Below are 22,406 nucleotides of genomic sequence, written 5' to 3'. Positions count from 1 at the left end.
TTGTGTTTGGTTTGATTCCTCTTTTGTTATTATAAATTAGTCTCAGAATGTCTGCCTCCATGATGCCTATTTCATGAACAACGCTGAGCTCTGTGTTATTAATTCAATGCAATATAAAATCATTTATGTAGATGTGTTCCTGTTTAATCTGTTGTTGGTATCTATCTGTCAATCATTACGCGGAACCTTCCAGTCAATCCCAAGGGTTAACTTTTAAAATCCCATTTCCCTATGATGACTGTGACTGTGAACCTGCAGATGGGTTACGCAATTCTTACCACCAGCCCTAAAATCTCAAGGTTCAACTTATGTTAACATCAGTTGGCCACAGTCTCCATAGGGTCAGGACAAGGTAAGAGGCAACATTTTATTTTTAAATTTAACGAAAAATGAACAGAACAGCAGTTCAATTTGTAATAATGTTTGATATAAGGATTCCACTGTAGATATTGTCTTTGAAGTTTACTGAATAACAGGCATTATCATCAAATGTTTAAATATAAATGATTCCAAAGTTATACCAACATTTTATCTCAGAATGATTACGTTTACATTTAATACTATGCATTTACTATCAAATAGACTGTCAATCAGTGGTTTCTCTACATTTGACAAACTGCTTACATTTGATTTATTTTTGATTTTAATAGTTTTTGGATACACACTGAATTAGAAGACAATGTTTTGTAACAATCATTTTCTTATTAAAGGTAAATTATAGCGATTGAAGGGATATCAGTTTTAGGCACTTGGCTTGAGGCTATTGTGTGCATTTCCCAATAGTCAGATTAATGATTAAGGCTGAAAACTGGGTGAAAAACATTGAAAACCTGACTCATTGATAAGATGGCCCTTGTGTACTGAGCCCCTCGTGCCCATTCTGCCCTCATATTCATCGACAGTAACTTGTTTCATGTCTTCTTCTTTACTCTAGATAGCCATTGAACATCAGCAAACATGGGGGACTGGGGTTTTCTTTCCAAGTTACTGGACAAGGTGCAGTCTCACTCAACAGTCATCGGAAAGATATGGATGAGTGTCCTGTTCCTGTTCAGAATCATGGTCTTGGGTGCCGGAGCAGAGAGCGTGTGGGGCGATGAACAGTCTGGTTTCATATGCAATACGCAACAACCTGGTTGTGAGAATGTGTGCTACGACCATATCTTCCCCATCTCACACATCCGCTTCTGGGTCATGCAGATCATCTTTGTCTCCACCCCAACTCTTCTATATCTGGGCCATGCCATGCATGTCATCAGCCAGGAGAACAAGCTGAGAGCCATACTGCAGAGCCAAGTTGACAATGGCACATTGAAGAAGCCCAAATACAGCAACGAAGCAGGGAAGATCAAAATTAAGGGGAATTTGCTAGGTAGTTACACGACCCAGCTGTTCTTTAAGATCATTATAGAGATCACTTTCATCGTGGGTCAGTACTACCTGTATGGGTTTGTCATGGTCCCCATGATCCCCTGCTCAAGATCTCCCTGCCCCTTCACTGTCGAATGCTACATGTCCCGTCCTACAGAGAAGACCATCTTCATCATCTTCATGTTGGTGGTGGCCTGTGTGTCTCTGGCTCTGAATGTGATTGAGGTGTTCTATCTGCTTTGTACAAGATTAAGATGCGGTGGCTCCAAAGGCCGCAGTTATCACACTACCTCAACAGCGAACCCAGCCACCCTCCCGGCTCCTGGGTGGTCTGGTCGCGTAGATACTGAAATGGACACCCTGAGACAGAACAAGATGAATCTGGAGTTTGAGAGTGGCCAGAGTTTAGGGGGTAGTCTGGATAGAGCTAAGGAAGATAAACATTTGCTGGGTGACAACCACTAAAACACTTGAAAGTTAATTTTCCTTGAATGTATCTTAATCTTTTGTATTGTTGAAAATCTGAATGAATACACTACCTTTTTTGTCTTTTTATTTGTATTTGTTTTAGGCACAGTGCACTAGTAGTGCGTATTACGTTTCTAAAATTGTCCTTAAGTTATGGCAACTACCAGCTGGGGTCTTGAATTGAGTTGTAAACTCACACTTGAATGCCTACAGTTGACATATTTTCTGTCATGTGATACAATAAATGTGTCAAGATATACAAGTGTATTAAAAAAAGAATAATCCAAAGTTAGTAGTGTTTTATTTGTATCAATGGTGCCTGAATGAAAATGAGAGACTGAAAACCCATCAATAAAATCACTGAAACATAACAAAATAACACACATTAGGAAATAGTTGATTATCTTAGGACACCATTTATGGAAATATGTCTATCAAATTAACATCACTGAACATAAGACATCTGGTCTCCAAATGCTAAAATAAAGGGGCTTGTAAATAAACTCTCATTTTTTTTACCAGAACTTTGTCAAACTACCAATCAAGACAAATGTTCTAGAAGTGAGAGTATGAAAATATGTCTATAGCGTCATTTGAAAATAAGGACCCCTCACAATAAAGAGGCATAGAAGAGTGGTATGTCTCCCAACCCATCACAATAAAGAGGCATAGAAGAGTGGTATGTCTCCCAACCCGTCACAATAAAGAGGCATAGAAGAGTGCTTTGTCTCCCAACCCGTCACAATAAAGAGGCATAGAAGAGTGCTTTGTCTCCCAACCCCTCACAATAAAGAGGCATAGAAGAGTGCTTTGTCTCCCAACCCGTCACAATAAAGGGGCTTACAGGTATAATATAACAGAAATATCCTTATTGTTTTGCCAGAACTGGATTACCTACAGCACCAACCCAGGCACATATTCTGAAAGAGTATATTGTATTAAAAAAAAAATGATTTCAGATTTCAAGACCTCATATTACCTACCTGGACCACCCACTTTTTTAATTAGAAATCCTTAGCACAGAACATGGCTTAGACTACAATGCTCTTTCATGGTTATTACTGATTCAATTGGAAATACTGATACATAATTAACTTTATCATTGTGTTGCCAATTATTAACCTTCACAATCACCCCAGGTACAGCCAAATTCTAAACAGCAGACTTCTCATTTCAAGATGTCATGCACAACGTGCCACCTTGCACAACAGGCTAATTGTGCAACTTCAAGGTAGACGGTTGTAGGCTACTACGCAGAATTGTATAATTTGTCTCTGCAGCTGGTGGCTGTTGTGTTCTGGCCAGAAACGGTCTCTTTAAAGGTAAAGCATTTTTTAAACTTATCTTTCTACTTCTTTTTATGTTGCCTATAATTATGAATAATTGTATTGTTTTCATCTAACATGAATAGACATAAGAATGAAAATCTAATATCATCAAAAAATGATTTATTGATAAGCTTGAACCATTCTAAGATGGACAACCTAAGTGAAACATAACCTACAAATTATTATCTGAAACAAGTGTAATAGTTTTTATTTAGATATTGATTCTGTGGTATTTGGGACATTTTACTTTGATAGCCTCGTGCCGTCTGTGTCCATTACTTGAAGCAAGTAAATCATTGATGCAGACTAAACACACAGACCCCCTTTACTGGTATACTGACCTCATAAGAGCCCCGTGAGGCTTACAGCATGGAAAAAATATCACATTTACTCACTTTCCCAATGTTTTTGGGCATATCATAAAACTAAATTAATAGAATTTGTAACAAAATGTTATCACATCGAAATAGAATACATACTGTAGGTATAAATAAGTGATATACACTGAGTGTAAAAAACGTTAGGAATACCTCTATCCATGACATAGACTGACCAGGTGAATCCAGGTGGAAGCTATGATCCCTTATTGACGTCACTTGTTAAATGCACTTCAATCAGTGTAGATGAAGGGGAGGAGACAGGTTAAAGAAGGGTTTTTAAGCCTTGACCAATTGAGACATGGATTGTGTATGTGTGCCGTTCAGAGAGTTAATGGAAAAACAAAAGATGTAAGTGCCTTTGAATGGGGCATAGTAGTAGGTGCCAGGCTCACCAGTTTGAGTGTGTCAATCATTTTTTTTCACATTCAAAAGTTTCCCGTGTGTATTAAGAATGGTCCACCACCCAAAGGACACCAAGCCAACATTACACAACTGTGGGAAGCATTGGCGTCAACATGGGTCAGCATTCCTGTGGAATGCTTTCGACACCTTGTAGAGTCCATGCCCCAAAGAATTGAGGCTGTTCTAAGGGCAAAAGGGGGTGCAACTCAATATTAGGAAGGTGTTCCTAATGTTTTGTACACTCGGTGTGTTTTGCTCCCGAAATACTGAATTCCAATGTTAGATGCTGAAAGATGACACATTAGATTTAGACCAAGAAGAAACATAATCTAGTTGTTAACAGACAGCATGGGATATCTCTCCTGTTATGCGATATGTTTTATAGCTCACTTGGCTCTAGGAAATAGCCTTACTATCCCATACACAGCTTGTGTTCTTATCTCCACAACAAGGACTGTTCTCTGTTGAGCTACTTACTGTGTGTGATTCTGCTTTAGTCATTTGGTATTTCATCATTTAATTTTATCATAGATTTTTCAACTTGTACTCAACTTGTACATTTGTTTTCCCAAACATCAGCATCACATTTGTCGTTCCTATGTTCGTATTTCTTTCCAACCAGAACAATCGGCAAACATGGGAGAGTGGGGATTCCTGTCATCACTGCTGGACAAGGTGCAGTTACACTCCACGGTCGTGGGTAAAGTTTGGATGACCGTCCTGTTTATCTTTAGGATCATGGTCCTGGGTGCCGGGGCCGAGAAGGTGTGGAGCGATGAGCAGTCTAATATAATATGCAATACCAAACAGCCCGGCTGTAAGACCGTGTGCTACGACCACGCCTTCCCCATCTCCCACATCCGCTTCTGGGTCCTTCAGATCATCTTCGTCTCCACCCCAACTTTGGTGTATCTGGGACATGTCATGCACGTCATCCACAAGGAGAACAAACTGAGGCAACGGCTAAGTCAGGCAGGCAAGGAGATGGGGAAAATGCCTAAGTATTCTGATGAGAAGGGTCATGTAAAAATCAAAGGTGACTTGTTGGCCAGTTACATGGTCAATATCTTCTTCAGGATTTTGCTGGAGATAGCATTTATAGTGGGTCAGTATTACTTGTATGGGTTTGTGCTGGACCCCAAGATTGAATGCAGCAGAGCTCCCTGTCCGTTCACTGTAGAATGCTTCATGTCACGACCAACAGAGAAGACCATCTTCATCATCTTCATGCTGGTGGTGGCGTGCGCATCTCTGCTGTTGAATGTGGTGGAGATATTCTATCTGATCTGCTCCAAGTGTGGTTCTGGCTCAAGAAGACGAGCCAAAGCAGTTCCAGCCATCGCAGTCCACAGCTGTCTGGATGGAGGCAGTATGATGCAGAACGAGAAGATGAGTCTTCATGCAACTGGTCACAGCACAGCCTGAAGTCACTGATCACCAATCAACTATTGTAAACACTATTGACATTTCTGTTGATATACAGAGGAAGAATGCCACTAAAACTGTCAGCCCTACAACAATGCAGGGTCTTAAAGGCCCAGTAAAGTAAAACATGTGAATTTCCTGTGTTTTATATGTATTTTCACACTATGAGGTTTGACTAATGCAGTGAACTTGTGAGAGTAATGATATGCCCTTTCAGTGTAAGAGCTGTTTGAAATGGCTGCCTGAAATTGGAGTTCGGATGGAGTTTTGACCTTCCACAGTGACATCACCATGCGGTAATTAGTTAAATAGACCAATAAGAAAGAGAGTTCCAAACGTCGCTAACAGCTAATTTTCAGTTTTTCCCTCTCTACTCAGACCACTCCCAGACAGTCCTAGCAAAATTATTGCTTGAGAAATTGCTCTTTGCTAAGAAGTTATTTTTGTTTCTTTTTGACCATTTACATTGAAAACAATCACAGTAAGGTACCTCATTGAAGTTATTGAGATAAATAAATAATTAGATAAAAACAAATGCATTGGACCTTTAAGATTATTGTTAGGCTTGGCTTGATTCCGTAAGTTAATTTATGTTGACCTTTATTTTACTAGGCCAATCAGTTAAGAACTAATTCTTATTTTCAATGACGGCCTAAAAACAGTTGATGACAAGTAAGGGTTAATACAGTAGGTGTAGTAGGACTGATGCATTGAGCTTTGCTTCATTGTCTTGTATTTGTTCATGATGTGCCCTAGGAGCAGCCTAATTTTCAGCAGTCTTGCTGTCACTCCTCAGTGAGCTAGTCACCGCAGGGTCGTTATCTAATGAGGTGTGAACCTTGATGTAATTTGTATTTATTTTACCTTTATTTAACTAGGCAAGTCAGTTAAGAACAAATTCTTATTTTCAATGACGGCCTAGGAACAGTGGGTTAACTGCTTGTTCAGGGGCAGAACGACAGATTTGTACCTTGTCAGCTTGGGGGTTTGAACTTGCAACCTTCCAGTTACTAGTCCAACGCTCTAATCACTAGGCTACCCTGCCGATTCAGCATACATTGTTTTGGTTATTAAACCCACACTGTCCTAAAGTGACACAGAAAATGGTTTCAGAAAATATTTGTAATTTCATCATGTGAATATGTCAATTTGATTTTGTAATTTATTTATGTTTTTATAAAATAAAAAAAATGTGAGCATTGACTTGAGTGTATTTTATGTTATAAGATGAGGAAAGATGATAAATAATACAAACAGGGGACTGGTGAGATGTTTTTTTCTCTATATGTACATCATATATAAAAAAGTAAATTGTGCAGCAAAACAGGACTTTATGTGTACTGTATATTATATCAGTGATTTCATTGACTCAGACCAAAACATAAAACATATACACAGCATAGTCTTCATGAGTCAAGAGGTCAAACAAACTTGTCATGGTAATTGACCATAACAAATATGTGTACAATGAGGCTGTCCACTTGGCATACACTGGTTGAATCAACATTGTTTCCACGTCATTTCAATTAAATTACGTTGAATTGATGTCTGTGCCCAGTGGCTGTAGTCTACACACTGTATTTATATCTGCAGGAATGTACAATAATATTGAGTCAAGTATGGTTGAATTGTAGGAGATGCAATTATAAGTACTTCATCAGTTAGATTTTGATGAGGTGGCATTTTCAAAAGTGAATCACCTATGTACCATTCAGTGAAAGTTTGCTTTGACTACATCATGAAAAAATGTTAGTCTACAGCTGCGTATGTGAAGAGAAATTATGTAACATTATAAAACTCAGTGAACTCAAATTTGATGCTTGATATATGACTGCATGGATCCAGACAAGATAATCTGTGTATGCAACAAATAGACTTTGATTTGATTTGTTGTATTTGTTGAAAAGGCACGTCCTTATCAAATGCACAGCACTATTTCATGATTCATATCCCAAACAAAAAATGCACAAAAAGAACCAATTCGGTTGTCAGTAGTGCCTATGCATCTAGTCTCCTCTAGTAATCGTCAGACATCAGAGACATTTTAGTCACAACTCAGCAATGTCTTAGAATTTGTTAGAACATCCCAGTTTTTACTGCACATTAAACATATAGGCAGTACATTCAATCAATTTTACACAACAGAGTCACAGAGCAGCGGTAAAAACAACAACATATTGCATTGGGGATTTCTTGTTATAATTGTGAGGTCAATGGCTCTCGTCATACTGTACATGAGAAAACAAATTAAGATAGACAGTGATTCAACTGAATATTCAGCGGAATGACTCTTTATCAAACTGCTTGTGTTTATCATGGAGTGCATACCTCTCAGCTGCAGGAGGTTGTCTGTTACACCCCTGCCTAACCTTTGATCCAATCAGGTGGAACATCTCCACCACATTGAGCAGCAGAGACACACAGGCCATCACCAGCATGAAGATGATAAAGATAGTCTTCTCAGTGGGCCGTGATATGAAGCACTCTACATGGTCTCCCTTACATGGGTATCCACTGCATTTAATCTTACTGGGCAACACAAAGCCATACAGGTAATACTGGCCCACTATGAATCCAACCTCAAATAGAATCTTAAAAAACACATTGGACATGTAACTGACAAGCAAGGTCCCCTTTATGTGAACTTTGCCATTGTCATCAGTGTATTTGGGCACTTTCACGATTCCATTCTTTCCTTTTGATTGTTGTCTTCTCAGTTTGTTCTCCTTGTGGATGACGTGCATGACGTGTGCCAGGTAAACCAGAGTTGGGACGGAGACGAAGATGATCTGAAGGACCCAGAAGCGGATGTGGGAGATGGGGAAAGCCCGGTCGTAGCACAGATTCTTACAACCTGGTGACAGTGTGTTGCAGACCAGACGTGATTGCTCATCCCCCCATACTTTTTCTATCCCTGCCACCAGAACCAGCAGTCTGAACACAAACAGGACTGTCAGCCAAACCTTCCCAACAACTGTAGAGTGGGATTGTACTTTGTCCAACAGGGAAGCAAGAAAGGACCAGTCCCCCATTTTTCAGGTATGGCTAGATGTTCAAAGATAGATAGGATAATAGGAGATAAAACACGATTAGTGTTGTTAGTACTGTATCTACTACATATGAATCTTAGTTTGATCACTCTGTTGTTGCTGCACCAAAGGATATGCAAATAAGCTTTGTGATTTACATAAATCCACTGACACACGGTGCAGTAACTAACCACGCTAACACACGGTTATATTAACAGAGCTTTTCATGTAGCCTACTTTTGGACAGCTAATAGCCTAACCACTGATCAAGCATCATTATGGACTAAACGTTAAAATCCCTTTGCTGCAGGATTGTTTTGCTGTGAAAACATCGGTCAAATTAAGATCATACATCTGTATACTCTATGAAGATGCAGTAGTCAGCCAAGGTTCCATGTAACACGTTTTGCTGCAGCGTAAACTAAATTACATGGTAGTTTGCTGAAATGTTGAGTATATAAAGCAGCTTTCTTACCTCAGAGGTGAGCACAATCTCCCCACACCAGTTCTTCTCTACTGTGGGGAATTCTCTCTTAATGAATTGAACTCTCCCCTCTTATAGTTTGACATCAGTTTGAATCATCCGGTCAACCCCATCCAGCCCCATACTCTCTGACAACTTGCACGTCGTTCATTCCTCTTTACAATTGTTTAAACCAAGGAAGGCAGAAACTCATGACTGCCCCCCACCCCCCCCCCCCCCCCCCCCACCCCCCCACAATATGTCATCATTGGTCAGTCACCACCCAATGCCTCATCCTTGTGAAGCAATCAAATGACTGTAAAAGGTCATGGTGGATTCAGGGATGTTATCAAACACGATCCATGGCATTTGGTCCCTACCTAGAGGGGTAGACTACTATTCATCTCTATGTTTGTGTTGATGTCTCCTTTGAGACTTTCCAAAGATGCTTTACTTTAACAGATGAGTTTGCTCATGGAGAATCTCAGCTGTGTACAATCATTTAAAGTACTGACACAAAAATCCAGTAAGAAACAAACTTTCTGTAGAAAATATGTCAGAGAGGGTTGAATGACTCTGCAAAATGTGTTTGTGATAGTTCACATTTTTAGATTGGGATTTCAAGCACATCTTTTGTGCTGACAATAACGTGAGGAGGGGGGTGGGATGTCAAAAGGTCAACCCACTTTAGAGGAAGAGAGAGATGAAGTGAAATTATGAAATTGTTGCATGGAAGTCTGATTGGTGTATAAGTGTTACTACAAGCACTTTGTATAACTGTGAGTCAGGCTGACCAAACCCATCAGGTTTATAAGAATGGGCTACTCTGAGTATTTCAATATCCTAATCCCATGTTCACGAACGCTATTCCTTGCCTCTGGTTTATTGATGAAAAAAAAATCTGATCTGAGCAACATAACAAGTGAGTAAATGTGTTTATTTTTGTACAAACTGAAGATAATATCTCGTGGATATGTAGAAATAACTAGTATTTCATTTTAAAATAGTGATGTGAAGCCAATTTACTTTCCCAGTCTTTTCACAGCTCACTACTATCAAAGGCAATTAATTATCTCAGTATGTTGTCATTTTTTCTCTAAAATGGTATTCGTGAATGATATCTGACCTATGTTTTCAACAGAGATAATAATCAGTGACAATGGGGGACTGGTCATATCTTTCCAAGTTACTGGACAAGGTGCAGTCCCACTCAACGGCCATCGGAAAGACATGGATGAGTGTCCTGTTTATCTTCAGGATCCTGGTTCTGGGTGCAGCAGCAGATAGCGTGTGGGGAGACGAACAGTCTGATTTCTACTGCAACAACAAAGAACCTGGGTGTGAGAACGTGTGCTATGACTGGGCCTTCCCCATCTCACACATCCGTTTCTGGGTCATGCAGATCATCTTTGTCTCCACCCCAACTCTTCTATATCTGGGCCATGCCATGCATGTCATCCAACAGGAGGATAAAATGAGGGAGGCACTGCAGAGCCAGGTTGACAATGGCATGTTGAAGAGGCCCAAATACACAGATGACCGGGGGAAAATCAAAATCAAGGGAATTCTGCTACGTAGCTATATGACCCAGTTGTTCTTTAAGATAGTGTTGGAGCTCGCTTTTATTGTGGGACAGTACTACTTATATGGGTTTGTCATGAAACCCATGTTCCTCTGTCAACAACAGCCCTGTTCCAGACTGGGTGCTGAGTGCTTCATGTCCCGTCCCACAGAGAAGACCATCTTTATCATCTTCATGCTGGTGGTGGCCTGTGTGTCTCTGCTTTTGAATGTGATCGAGGTGTTTTATTTGATTTGCACCAGAGTAAAATGTGGAAACAAGAAACAATACCCACTGCATATCATCTCAACTGAGAACCCAACCACGCTTTACTGTCCTGCATCAGAATGGAAAGGTAACCTGGATGGACATGAAAATTGCTCACCCCTTCACAACATCCAAAGAGAAGCTGAACTAATGGAGGAAAATAAAAACACTCCTTAGGTTTGCAATAGATTTCATGTGATGATATTCTGACATGAGAATTGATGTAATCATATCCAATATGTTGGCTACACTTCCAGTAAATTAGGGAAACAAAACATTCCAGAGTGTATTGAGTTTTGTTTGTCAAATAGACTACCTTGTTACTGAATGTTGTGAATATTACAGTTTGTTTCTATGCTGACACTATGATGACTAATGTTTTGTAGGAAATGCATATCTTTGTTCAAAATAAAAGTACTGGAAAAAGAAACGTGAAAAATAACTCACGGCCGCACATTCCCAGGGCTTACACTAGATGGCAGCATAAACTTGGTGATTTCAATCACATTTTTACCAGCACCAGTGGTCCGACTTTGTTCTGCAGAATAGGCTGTAGTCTTATCTAAATGTCTTGCTCTATGCTTATAAACACATGCAACACAAGTTACCTTTCATGTCAAAGCTTCATATTATCAGCGCAACATTAAATTGTTAGGCGTCTTGATGAGTTATTCTCATCATGATTAATGCTTGACACTTTTGGTCTGCCATTACAACTAACAAGAAAAGGTGTCTGTCACACATGTTAAGCAACTATCTGTGGGCTTTGATCTACATACAACGGATATTATCTTAAACAATTAAAACATACTCCTCAACTAGGCTACTGGTTTACGGATTGGCGCACAGGACCTATCAACGGAGCGCTCTGACCTATCATATGGTGTAGACTTGGTCTCGGTGAAGCTTTGAATTCACAGTGATCTGAAAAAGTTGTTATTTAAATATTTTTTTTTTTTTACATTTTTTTAAGTACAGAAACCGAGCGTAAGGAGGTCTAAGGCTTGACGTAGGGGTCAGGTGACTCCAAACTTTTCTCTCCATCGTTTTTTTCTCTCCCCCCAGCCTGTAGGTGGACTGTTATAAGGCAAGCAAAGTTTGACAAGTCAGTCTAAGTTTCTCCCTGGTCCCAAACTTGGATTTCAAGAAAGTGGTGACTGTTTTCAAGAAGTGACAGGGAAAGTCCCTAAGGGCTCTCTTCTTACTTCTGAGTAACTTTCCAGGTAAGCGTTGCGTTAAATTCCAGTGCCAATATTGATCTGAAGAAGTATCTGGATTCACTGCATCTGGATTCTGAGCAAATTAGTTTCTATATATATATATATATATATTTGCCGAGAAACTAATTTGCTCAGAATCCAGATGCACTGTGCCAATACAGACGCATTGTATTAATATAGGCTATCTATCTGCTATAGTATGATCCATAATATATACTTTAAAATATATAATATATGTGTTTAACAAGGAGAAGTGTAAATGATCCTCCAGGAAAGATTGAGACATTAATTCATCTGTTACTTTGATGTTTTCCTTTTATAATTTGGTGTGACCATTGCTTATGAGATACACGAGTAACCTGGGTCCAATTACTCTAAAAGCAGCATGTGATGTCAAGCTTAGAGAATTGCAACTGAACAGCTTATAAACTGTAGACTGGAGATAGATTTGTTTTCTAAACTTAATCCTAACCAAGCATATTGACATGCTTATTTATACTATTTTTAAAATAAATATTGTCGAATTTTGCTACTCAGATTTGTGAAGTTCTTCCTTGCATCTGGGAAGCGCAGTTTAAAATACGCTTCCCCTGTAAGGAAACATTGAGGTTGAACTGATGTACTTATTACAATCTCATACATTGTGATATTCGCTCAACGTTTAATTTAATTGATGTAATAACATCATTACAAGATCAGAGATCTTAAGCTTTAGTGGGTTTCTTACTCTAGAACAGAATTGTCCCTGTGGACGTTTGTCTTCTTCCTCAAATCACGAAATGAATCTGTTAAATTAAATAGGCCTATAAATTACCCAGTGAAATTGATTTAAAAAAAATCTTAAATTACAAATTATTTATTTGAAAAGGCTTTTATCATGGTACCATCATTGTTGAGTAAGAAGCAGTCCTTAAATTGATGTGTTATTTTTCACTTTTACTGCAGTGCTTTAAGAAGTGGGGCCACGAGTGAGAATAATTTTGAGGTTTGGCGGGAGTTTAGAAATTTTCCTTTATGCTAAACATCAAAATTGAATGACAGTTACATATTAAAGGACAATGTTGATGTTCCTCAAGGTTAGGGTTAGGCATTAGGGCTCATGCATGTGAAACCTGCATGTGAAAGGTTGTTTGTGATGTGAAGTTGCAGACTCTAGTACAGTATGTCTACAGTATATGCAGTACATTATTAGCTAATTGAAGACACATGCTTTTGGTACACCCTCCTAACAGATGGCTTCTACTTATCCATGTTTGTTCATTGTGTAGTCATTCTCGGGAGTTTATTTGCGTACTGGCATCGTTCAGAACCTTTATTCAAAAGGTATTCGTGTTTACAAACTTGAATCTCATATGACATGCAGTGTGAGTTTAGTATATGTGAGAGTTGTGTCTCTGTAGCGGAGCTACAGTAGGCAGGTCACTAATAAGCGCACAATGAACGGGCCCTGTGCTGTAGTCTCAGAGCGCAGACGGACTGTCTGAGTGCGCTCCAGACACTCTTGCTATTGGCCCCAGCAGGAGAGCCATTGTTCCCCAATCTGAGGCATGCTCTGAGAGCAGAGAGCTATTAGGCCTTAGTAAAGTAAAGTTTGTGCCTGGATGTGGAAGTTGTTTCAATTCCATCTCCAGCTTTTAGGAACAATATTTACTGAAGATGATACTTAAAAAGAATAAAAATGATATATCCAGGATAGTCAGAATGCAAATAGATCTTGCATTCTAAAGATCTTATAGTTATTTTCTCAGCTGACTAGTGGATGTATTTTGTGAAGAACAGTAACTTTGTCTGAAACTGTGTGTGACATTTATTTGAGACTTGGGGGTATTTGCATAACAATCCTTCAATTACACTGTACAACACAAGTTAACATTGAGAAATGCTCACACACACCCTACTTGACATCTTTTTAACATCTTTTTAACAACCCTAATAAACATGAAACAATGTAGAAATAAGGCATGCGGACCAAATTAACAAACAATGGTTTGATGAGAAACAGGTCATGTTTTTATAGCCTGCCGATGAAGGGGAAACAAATGTTTGTGCTTGTGTTTCAAAAACCTGGGCTCTATCATCTACCATTACCCCATTCACTTACTCAGTTTTTTAAGAAGTACCATCAACACTTGTAGGACCACACAAAGTGACTTTCCTCTCATCACTTCCAGTAGGAAGACAATATCAATCAAATTCACTTTCTGGATTGAAGATTCATTAAGCATAACATAAGGTATTGACATATTGTGGTCAATAAGACATTGGTCTAGTCCATACAGGAAGTGGATTTCACTCCAGAGCCATGAAAGAGCTATCACAAGACTTGCGGTCATTCCACTTTTTCATAGAACGTTGAGATGTGTTTGATTATAATCAAAAATGTTACTTGAGAAAGTGATATATAAGCATGTTTACTGTATATAGGAATGTTTATTTATATATTGCATTCAATTATTTTCTGTCTAATTGCAGCCAAAGCTCCTTCGTCATGGGTGACTGGAGTGCTTTGGGGAGGCTTCTGGACAAGGTACAGGCTTACTCCACGGCTGGAGGGAAGGTGTGGCTCTCTGTCCTCTTCATCTTCAGGATCCTGGTGTTGGGAACGGCTGTGGAGTCTGCCTGGGGGGACGAGCAGTCCGCCTTCAAGTGCAACACCCAGCAACCTGGTTGTGAGAATGTGTGTTATGACAAATCTTTTCCTATATCGCATGTACGGTTCTGGGTGCTACAGATTATCTTTGTCTCGACGCCGACTCTTCTCTACCTTGCCCATGTGTTCTACCTGTTGCGAATAGAGCAGAAGATTAACCGCAAAGAGGAAGGGCTGAAAACCATCCAGAACGACGGAGGCGACGTGGACGTACCTCTAAAGAAGATTGAGTTAAAAAAGCTCAAGCATGGGCTGGAGGAGCATGGGAAGGTTAAGATGAAGGGAGCCCTCTTGAGAACCTACATATTCAGCATTTTTTTCAAGTCCATTTTTGAGGTGGGCTTCCTGGTCATACAGTGGTACATTTACGGCTTCAGCTTGGCTGCTGTCTACACCTGTGAGAGGTCCCCCTGCCCCCACAGAGTAGACTGTTTCCTCTCCAGACCTACTGAGAAAACTGTCTTCATCATCTTCATGCTGGTGGTCTCTCTGGTCTCCCTGCTTCTGAACGTCATTGAGCTCTTCTACGTGATGTTCAAGAGGATCAAGGACCGTGTGAAGGGGAAACAACCTCCCATCCACTACCCTGGCACTGGGACGTTAAGCCCCACTCCCAAGGATCTGTCCACCACTAAGTATGCCTACTATAATGGCTGTTCCTCTCCCACTGCCCCCCTGTCACCCATGTCACCCCCGGGGTACAAGCTGGCCACTGGGGAGAGAACCAACTCCGTTCGCAACTACAATAAGCAAGCCAATGAGCAAAACTGGGCCAACTATAGCACGGAGCAGAACCGCCTGGGCCAGAATGGCAGCACCATCTCCAACTCCCATGCACAGGCCTTTGACTTTCCTGACGACACCCAGGAGAGTAAGAAACTGACCCCAGGGCACGAGCTGCAGCCGTTGGCCTTGATGGACCCCAGGCCCTGCAGTCGGGCCAGCAGTCGCATGAGCAGTCGGCCGAGGCCAGATGATCTAGATGTCTAGCCCCCCCCCCCCCCCCCATTGGTGCCAGAGAACATAGAACAGGAAGCATTCTCAAAGTGCTGAAGTGGGCTGGGCATAGCCCATTCACTGTCCTCACCAGAGAATCTATTCAATAAAGAGACATTCAAATACTTACACTGTTGGAGGTACTATACATTTATTGATGACTTTCAAACTAGTGGAGCTAACAAGCTTTAAAAAGAAAACAACTAGTTGGTGAAGAACATGTGACCGTGTTCCGATAACTGTGCCCAACAGTCCCTCATTTCACTTCAGAAGAATATGCCTTGGTGATGTGTTTGGTTTAGTTATCATGTTTTTACCTGTAGGTTTCATTACGCAGGATGGCATTTATTGTCATGAATCTTGCCCTGGAGGCAGCTCTGCTGAGTGGTCACTAGCTGGTACAGCCACAAAGTCATGCAATTTAATTTTGAACTTCTTACCTTACCTTACCTGCTAACCCTAATGTCTAACCCTAACCTTAAATTAAGACCAAAAAGCACTTTTATATTTTACATTTTTTATGATATAACCAATTTTGACTTTGCACTGCTGGCCCATCTAGCAGAAATTGCTCAGTTCTGCCTCCAGTGCAAGATTTGTGACAATAAACTTCAACCTGCTTCCACCATATGGCCACACACAATGACATTACATCTAGAAAGATGACTCTTCAATATAATAGCAATGTGTCTTTTTCCAGGCCTTGGAAGTAGTTTGAAAAACACTTGGCTTTTAAGTCTCCGTCACACTCATTGTCTGTATGACTTCCAAGTATGTGTTGTCAAACTGGGTTGTGAGAAGGATGCTCAAATTCATGAATAAATATTTATTTATTAGTATGCAGGACATCCACAACTAGAAAAAGATTGACTACTATCCAAGGTCATGTCCATACACCCAACTGCATATTTATTGATAACAATCCAAATTACAGCAGTACAATTTGTTCAACAAATAAGAGGTTGATTTTTATTATTGTGGACTGTCATTTCCTGATAAACTTTGAATTTATGTGGTGTCAGTTGATTTATTTTATGTTTGTTGTTTTGGGTTTTTTGGGGAAGAGGTTGTTGTCAGATGGTGGACTCAAGCTGCTGGAAGAGAAATACAGAGCAACAGTTTTGTATTGCAATGTGTCTCGGAAGCATCTTTGAACGAAAGGCTTTATATTTTTCTCATTTTAAAGTGTGTGTTTGTTTTTTTTAATGTTGTTTCCTGTTGGATGGTAGAGGAGGGCAATAGAATAATTTTTTTGTTTAGCCTTTTGAGTGAATGATTTTTTTTTCCCAAACTCAATGTAATCATTGCTGCTTGAGAGATAGATATTTAGTACTGTAAATCAAGCTAACTGTGTCACAAATGTGAGTTTTTAGAAGACTGCTTATAGAGCCGGACTAATATTTAGTCAAATATATTAAAAGGTATATGCCAATGTAGCTCCACACCTACCATACACTTGTAAATGGATTTTCAATTGGAAATGTTCATGTTTTCTTTCCGGTTTTTTTCTCCAATTTTGCATTTATAGTATTTCGGTACTCAAACAGAGAGTTTCATGGGTTTTTCAGCTACGATGGTGTTTGCACTGAGATCTTGACTAGGGTTTAATAGGATTAAAAAAGTGGCAAGTGTTTTCGGATATGCATGTTACTAATTTATTTTACAACACCAGGCAGAAATCACTTCAGTACATACATTCAGACAATGCTTTTGTTTGACCACTGGTTTCAATGATCTTGCAAGGCTAAATCAAAGGGCCTCCATACAGAGTACAAGACAAACTTGGGTGTACATTTGTTTGATAACGTGATCAAATAACGCCATTCCATGGAAATCCACTGTTGTACAGTGTGTAAGTGCATGATAGCAAAAAACCTCATTAATCATATCTGTGAAAAGCTATTTTAACCCAATAAAGATTTTTTCTTTCTTAAGATTGTTTTCTTTACAAGTCTGTTATCATTTGCACCTCATTTTGCCTTTGTCCATCTTGATACAGGCTATGTGTCTAGTCCAGCCTCCTCAGTGAAGGACCTACTGTTTAATACGTATCAAATAGATCAATGTTATGGTTAAAAGATACATTTGTCATGTTTTGAGACTACAGTAGCTCACACTTTCCTCTTTTATAGGAAACGAACCCTAAACAATGAATCATTTATGTTAAAGTCAGCTTGGGGATATTGAGAGAATGACAAGAGTTATTCAGTATTATGTACTGAAAATGCCTCGGAGACTTTGAAAATGTCATAATATGAAAAGACTCAGCGCTTTTCTCTTATCCAAGTTTCCTATTTAACCTTTCCACAAAGCTAAATAAAACCACATGTTTGGACCCAATCTGTAGCCCACATGTGGCTGAAGCAGAATGGAAAAAAGCGATACTTTGATCCAATGCTAATTCATCTAGATTTTTAATTTAACGATGCGTTTTTATCAGGACTTTTAAACAAGACGTTACTGTAAGTACAACTGTCAACACAAAAATGGTTAAAACGCATGCCATTTCTACGAAAAATCTATATTACATAATGCATTTACATAACAGAAGATATCATAAAAATTAAGAACTGTGCTGAGTGTGAAAACTAACAACACAGCAGTTCACCTAATTAAGCTAAAGTTTTCTTAAATACGTTTTAAATGTTGATTCTCTGTGTGAGTGAAGCAAAGACATGACCCCTGATACTGTGGAATACTAAATGGTAGAAATTGTTCAAAGTCCATTAGCAAAACTATATCACAGAATTGTCCAATTTAAAATGGTAGTCCTAGTACTTTTTAAAGCATTCAGAAGGTGACGGAAAACAAAATGCGATACTACAACTTCTGTCTCTCTAGTGCAGATGCTAACCAAATAGATTACATGTCAAATAAAGGAACTGTACTTGGTGCAGTGGTTAGGTTAGAGTTTTACTGTGTTTGTGCATGCTTATTTTTAGACAACGAGGATTCAAATGAGTACAGCTTTAATTTCTCCCGAAGACTACTGGAAACCTCAATGTCTGAGTTACATTTCCGCTGTCTGTACAACCACTCAGACCACAAGGCCAGGGCGGTGCTACCAATGCATGGTAAATCTGGTAAATCTAACTAAAAATCCTTGATTAACTTTTCATCATGACGTCACCACAGAGTTAACAGAAACAGCTGGTGCTTGGTGTAGACTTCTCATCACAGAATAAGCTTTTAAGTTATTTATTCCTTTTATCATGTCAGTGGGGTGGGAAATAGTTTTATTAGGCATCTTTGACAGATTAGCCATTCCCTGTCCTCTAAAGGAAAGACAGCTTGCAAAACTACAGATAAATGAGTAGCACAACACATCAAAAGTGAATTAAACTATGGACTGTACATGGTAGATATATCATTCACCTCTCTCTGCAGAGTTTATTAGTAACTGAACTGTCCTATGGAGTCTATAGCGAGACCATTAGCGTCACTAACTTGGACCTAATTGATGTTTATTTTTTATATGCTCTTCAGTTTCCCACCTCTTGTTAGGGCAAACCTGTGGATTCATAAGACAGACTTGACCCTATTTACTTTGTGGTCACCATTACTGGGTCAGCTAACCAGTGGTGACCCGTCATTCAGGGCAGAGCCCCGACTGTTTAGAGCCGCACATTTTTAGCTATTTTTTTTAAATTCTGGGTTGCCTGTTTTGCATGTTATTTTGGCATTAATACATGTCACATATCAGTTTGCAAACAATGTAAAAAATCGATGAAACATTTTATGGGTGGCAGGTAGCCTAGTGGTTAGAGTGTTGGGCCAGTAACCAAAAGATTGCTAGATCAAATCCCTCAGCTGACAAGGTAAATAAACTGTAATTCTGCCCCTGAACAAGGCAGATAACCCACTGTAGTCTGTCATTAGAAATAAGAATTTGTTTCTGACTTGCCTAGTTAAAAAAAAAAAAAATGAAGCTGCATATAAACATGGTCTCTTTTTTTGCTTTCTTGAATAAGGCAGCTCCAAATTGCAGATATTTCAGTCTAGCTCAGTGCTTTCTGTGGTGGTGGGGCAAAATACGGAGCGTAGGAGTTGGTAATGTATTTGCGCCATGATTGGTTCAGTGTTCTGTCACTCATGGGGACACTACGTCAACGCCAAATCTAAGGGTAGAGCTAGAAAATGCAAGCCCCTTGGGTGCTGCCATAGAGTTACATTAGAAGTGCCAATCCAAGAAGGCTCAAGGTCATTGGCCACAGATAAAATGACGTCAAATCACGTTATATCTACAGTAGCTTTGATTGGACTGATCATGTCAACATCATACTTTCAAAATAGCTAGCAGTCATCATCATGAATCAAGTCAACAATCTACTGGCAAATCATTTTAAATCCTTGTTATATGTAGATAAATAATTAAGAGAAATTATAGATAAAACGTATCGGTACTCATCGGCCATCGGACATAAACATTACAGAACAAGTTGGAAATTGCAAATTCAACAATGAGTGGTTAGGAAGGAATCAGTGGCTAACTGCAAGCATTGCAAAGCAGGCACTAGTCTGATATTCAGTGGAGTGGCTCTGTGGTCCCAAGTCTGGTTTTAAGGGTCTCTTTTCCAAGCTTAAAATGATAAACATTCAACATTGGTCGTGCTGTCAATCCAGCATAATTTCTGCCACGCTCAAAACAACTGAGTTCAAGACAACTGGGAACTCGGAAGTAGCCTATATCTGCTGAACAATTAATCAAATGGCGACCGGAATATTTACATTGACACCCCCCCCCCCCTCCATTTGTTTTGTACACTGCTGCTACTCGCTGTTTATTATCTATGCATAGTCACTTCACCCTTACCGACTGGGAAAATACATTTTGAACGGTCATCCAACTAAGTCGGGAACTCAAGCCTCTTTCTAGAGCTCCGACCTGAAGATCAGTAACATCATCATGATTCAATCTTGTTTTTTTCCCGAGATCCCAGTTGTCTTGAAAGCACCATAAATCCAGAGAATGTCAGACTTTGATGACAAAGATTGATGACAAAATTTGCCCACAAAGGACCGCCGGGCCACCTTCCTGTTCAAGTGAGCACAGCACAACAAGGTGAGTCCAAGAATGCCTTGTATGCTGCTGCATAAATTATGTAATATGCCAGGGAGATATGTATACTGTAGCTAAGAAAGTAATACTAAGTGTATGTTGTGTATTAAGCTGTTAGAAGCCCATGTGCCTAACCCTAATAATTGTATCTATTTCCCCCTCTTCATTTCACCTACTGTTCTGACTTGGTGGTGCACATGTAGCCTATAACCTGTTTTAGAGAAATGTAATCATTGAATATTGAAAGCGCTTTCATTGTCTGCTTATGTGTCCCCTTTAATAATCCTACAGTTCTGACTTGATGCACAGGGAGAATACTGTAAGATGTTCTGGCCCATGTTCTGAATTCTGCCGCTGTACTGTGCTGAACAAATAGTTATATTGACTACATCCGTCCGAGCTCGCTCATTAATGTCTTAATTGAAATTACGGATTGTCTCTTATCCGCTTGTCGTTCCCTTTATGCCATATTTTGTACATCTCAATTGTCAGTAGAAACCACATTTGTTTAAGCAAGTCAGCCATATCAGCTATGTTTTTTTTAAAAGGCAGTAAATGAGGTTGAATGAACTGTTTCACTGCCAGACAAGGCTCCGCTGATAGCCAGGTGTAGCAGTAGTAAGGTGTTGGGAGTGCTGTTTGGACTCTGCTGTTGGGACAGCTTTATGTAGGCCCTAACAGTTTATGGGAACCATTTGTCACCAGTTTAGTACAATTAATGTATTGTTTAGTGTTGTGTTGTGTAATGGCTATGCTGGCATGCTTTCCCCCAAAAATGTTGGGCTTTGCCCCACCAAGATTTACCTGCTAAAATCGCTGCTGCTGCTAACCAACTTTGACAAGCAGTTCTGGCAAAATCACTGCATGGAAATATCCCACCTGTTGCTAGCTGGCAGCGGCCAGGATTATTGGTGAAACAGAACATCATATTTCATCCCTTCAAACAGATCAGACACAAATAGAGCATGGAGAGTAAGGGTAAACCCAGCCATTCCACATGTGTGTGGGAAAACATGTGGGAGATGTTATGATTCAGTGTCATATGATTCAGTGGAAACTAAAGTCAGTATGTGTGCTACATGTGAATTGTATCCACAGTTGTTCTTTAACGTGCAGCTCCACAGTGAGTGCAGATATCATGCTCAGTCATGTTTCCTGAGCGGTCTACCTGCTCCCAACTGTGTATATAAGCAGAAGTAAAGGAAAATAATCGGATACTTCCAATTTTAAATGACAAGAGTAGCAGATCTTTAAAAAAAAGAGTAGAAGATTTCAAAAGGTGTCTAAGCTTTCTTTGCGGTTACAATTAGATTCCTACCCAATCCATTTTCTTAGAATTTTGCCACTGCTGGACAGAGGCCGTCGAACTGTGGTTATATTAAACACGGGAAAGTGCCTCTAAGCATGTTTAATGAACATGAGGACTTGCGCTGAGTCAAAGTAGGTTTGTGCTAATGTACTTTTACTGTCAGTTAGACAAGCACACAGCACCATGCCCAATCTATTAGGGAAGTGCCCTGGAAGTGTCCACCATAACTGAAGCCATAGCAGGATGTCTGTGCTGAAATGTGGGGTGCCAGAGCATGGGAGCATATGACCCCAGGGTTTTCTCCCATGGAAAAGGACACAAAAACACAAGATAAACAGAAATGTATCTGAACTATGTGTTAATATTGGTAAATTGTTTAATGAACTGACATAATAAGAAAAGTTAAATTATTGTTGAAACTTTTAACCAGATTACCAATCACTGAAAGCTAAAAGCATTCTTGGGGGTTTCTTACCAT

The 22,406-nt window shown here is 39.6% G+C and overlaps 5 protein-coding genes across 5 annotated transcripts; 4 read left to right on the top strand and 1 right to left on the bottom strand.

Annotated features, from left to right (window-relative positions):
* The first annotated feature begins 244 nt into the window (after positions 1 to 244).
* LOC110529578 (gap junction Cx32.2 protein) lies at positions 245 to 2,127 on the top strand. The gene is made up of 2 exons (XM_021611920.2): positions 245 to 352; positions 935 to 2,127. Exon 2 carries the CDS (start codon positions 958 to 960, stop codon positions 1,834 to 1,836), a length of 879 nt encoding a protein of 292 aa, XP_021467595.1. The 5' UTR covers positions 245 to 352; positions 935 to 957; the 3' UTR covers positions 1,837 to 2,127.
* Positions 2,128 to 3,027: 900 nt separating this feature from the next.
* Positions 3,028 to 6,577, top strand: LOC110529576 (gap junction Cx32.2 protein). Its single transcript, XM_021611917.2, has 2 exons — positions 3,028 to 3,161; positions 4,572 to 6,577. The coding sequence occupies exon 2, from the start codon at positions 4,586 to 4,588 to the stop codon at positions 5,372 to 5,374; it is 789 nt and encodes a 262-aa protein (XP_021467592.2). The 5' UTR covers positions 3,028 to 3,161; positions 4,572 to 4,585; the 3' UTR covers positions 5,375 to 6,577.
* Positions 6,578 to 6,649: 72 nt separating this feature from the next.
* LOC110529577 (gap junction Cx32.2 protein) lies at positions 6,650 to 9,038 on the bottom strand. Its single transcript, XM_021611918.2, has 2 exons — positions 8,879 to 9,038; positions 6,650 to 8,419 (listed from the first exon to the last, which is right to left on the bottom strand). Exon 2 carries the CDS (start codon positions 8,404 to 8,406, stop codon positions 7,651 to 7,653), a length of 756 nt encoding a protein of 251 aa, XP_021467593.1. The 5' UTR covers positions 8,407 to 8,419; positions 8,879 to 9,038; the 3' UTR covers positions 6,650 to 7,650.
* A 175-nt stretch (positions 9,039 to 9,213) lies between these two features.
* Positions 9,214 to 11,116, top strand: LOC110529575 (gap junction Cx32.2 protein-like). Its single transcript, XM_021611914.2, has 2 exons — positions 9,214 to 9,788; positions 10,008 to 11,116. Exon 2 carries the CDS (start codon positions 10,026 to 10,028, stop codon positions 10,869 to 10,871), a length of 846 nt encoding a protein of 281 aa, XP_021467589.2. The 5' UTR covers positions 9,214 to 9,788; positions 10,008 to 10,025; the 3' UTR covers positions 10,872 to 11,116.
* Positions 11,117 to 11,759: 643 nt separating this feature from the next.
* LOC110529574 (gap junction alpha-1 protein) lies at positions 11,760 to 17,494 on the top strand. Its single transcript, XM_036985000.1, has 2 exons — positions 11,760 to 11,917; positions 14,387 to 17,494. The coding sequence occupies exon 2, from the start codon at positions 14,403 to 14,405 to the stop codon at positions 15,552 to 15,554; it is 1,152 nt and encodes a 383-aa protein (XP_036840895.1). The 5' UTR covers positions 11,760 to 11,917; positions 14,387 to 14,402; the 3' UTR covers positions 15,555 to 17,494.
* Positions 17,495 to 22,406: the final 4,912 nt, after the last annotated feature.

This window comes from Oncorhynchus mykiss, chromosome 8, assembly GCF_013265735.2.
Source record: "Oncorhynchus mykiss isolate Arlee chromosome 8, USDA_OmykA_1.1, whole genome shotgun sequence".
Lineage (NCBI taxonomy): Eukaryota > Metazoa > Chordata > Actinopteri > Salmoniformes > Salmonidae > Oncorhynchus > Oncorhynchus mykiss.
Note: the sequence above shows the minus strand (reverse complement) of the source record. Positions and strands in the feature narration are given on the sequence as shown.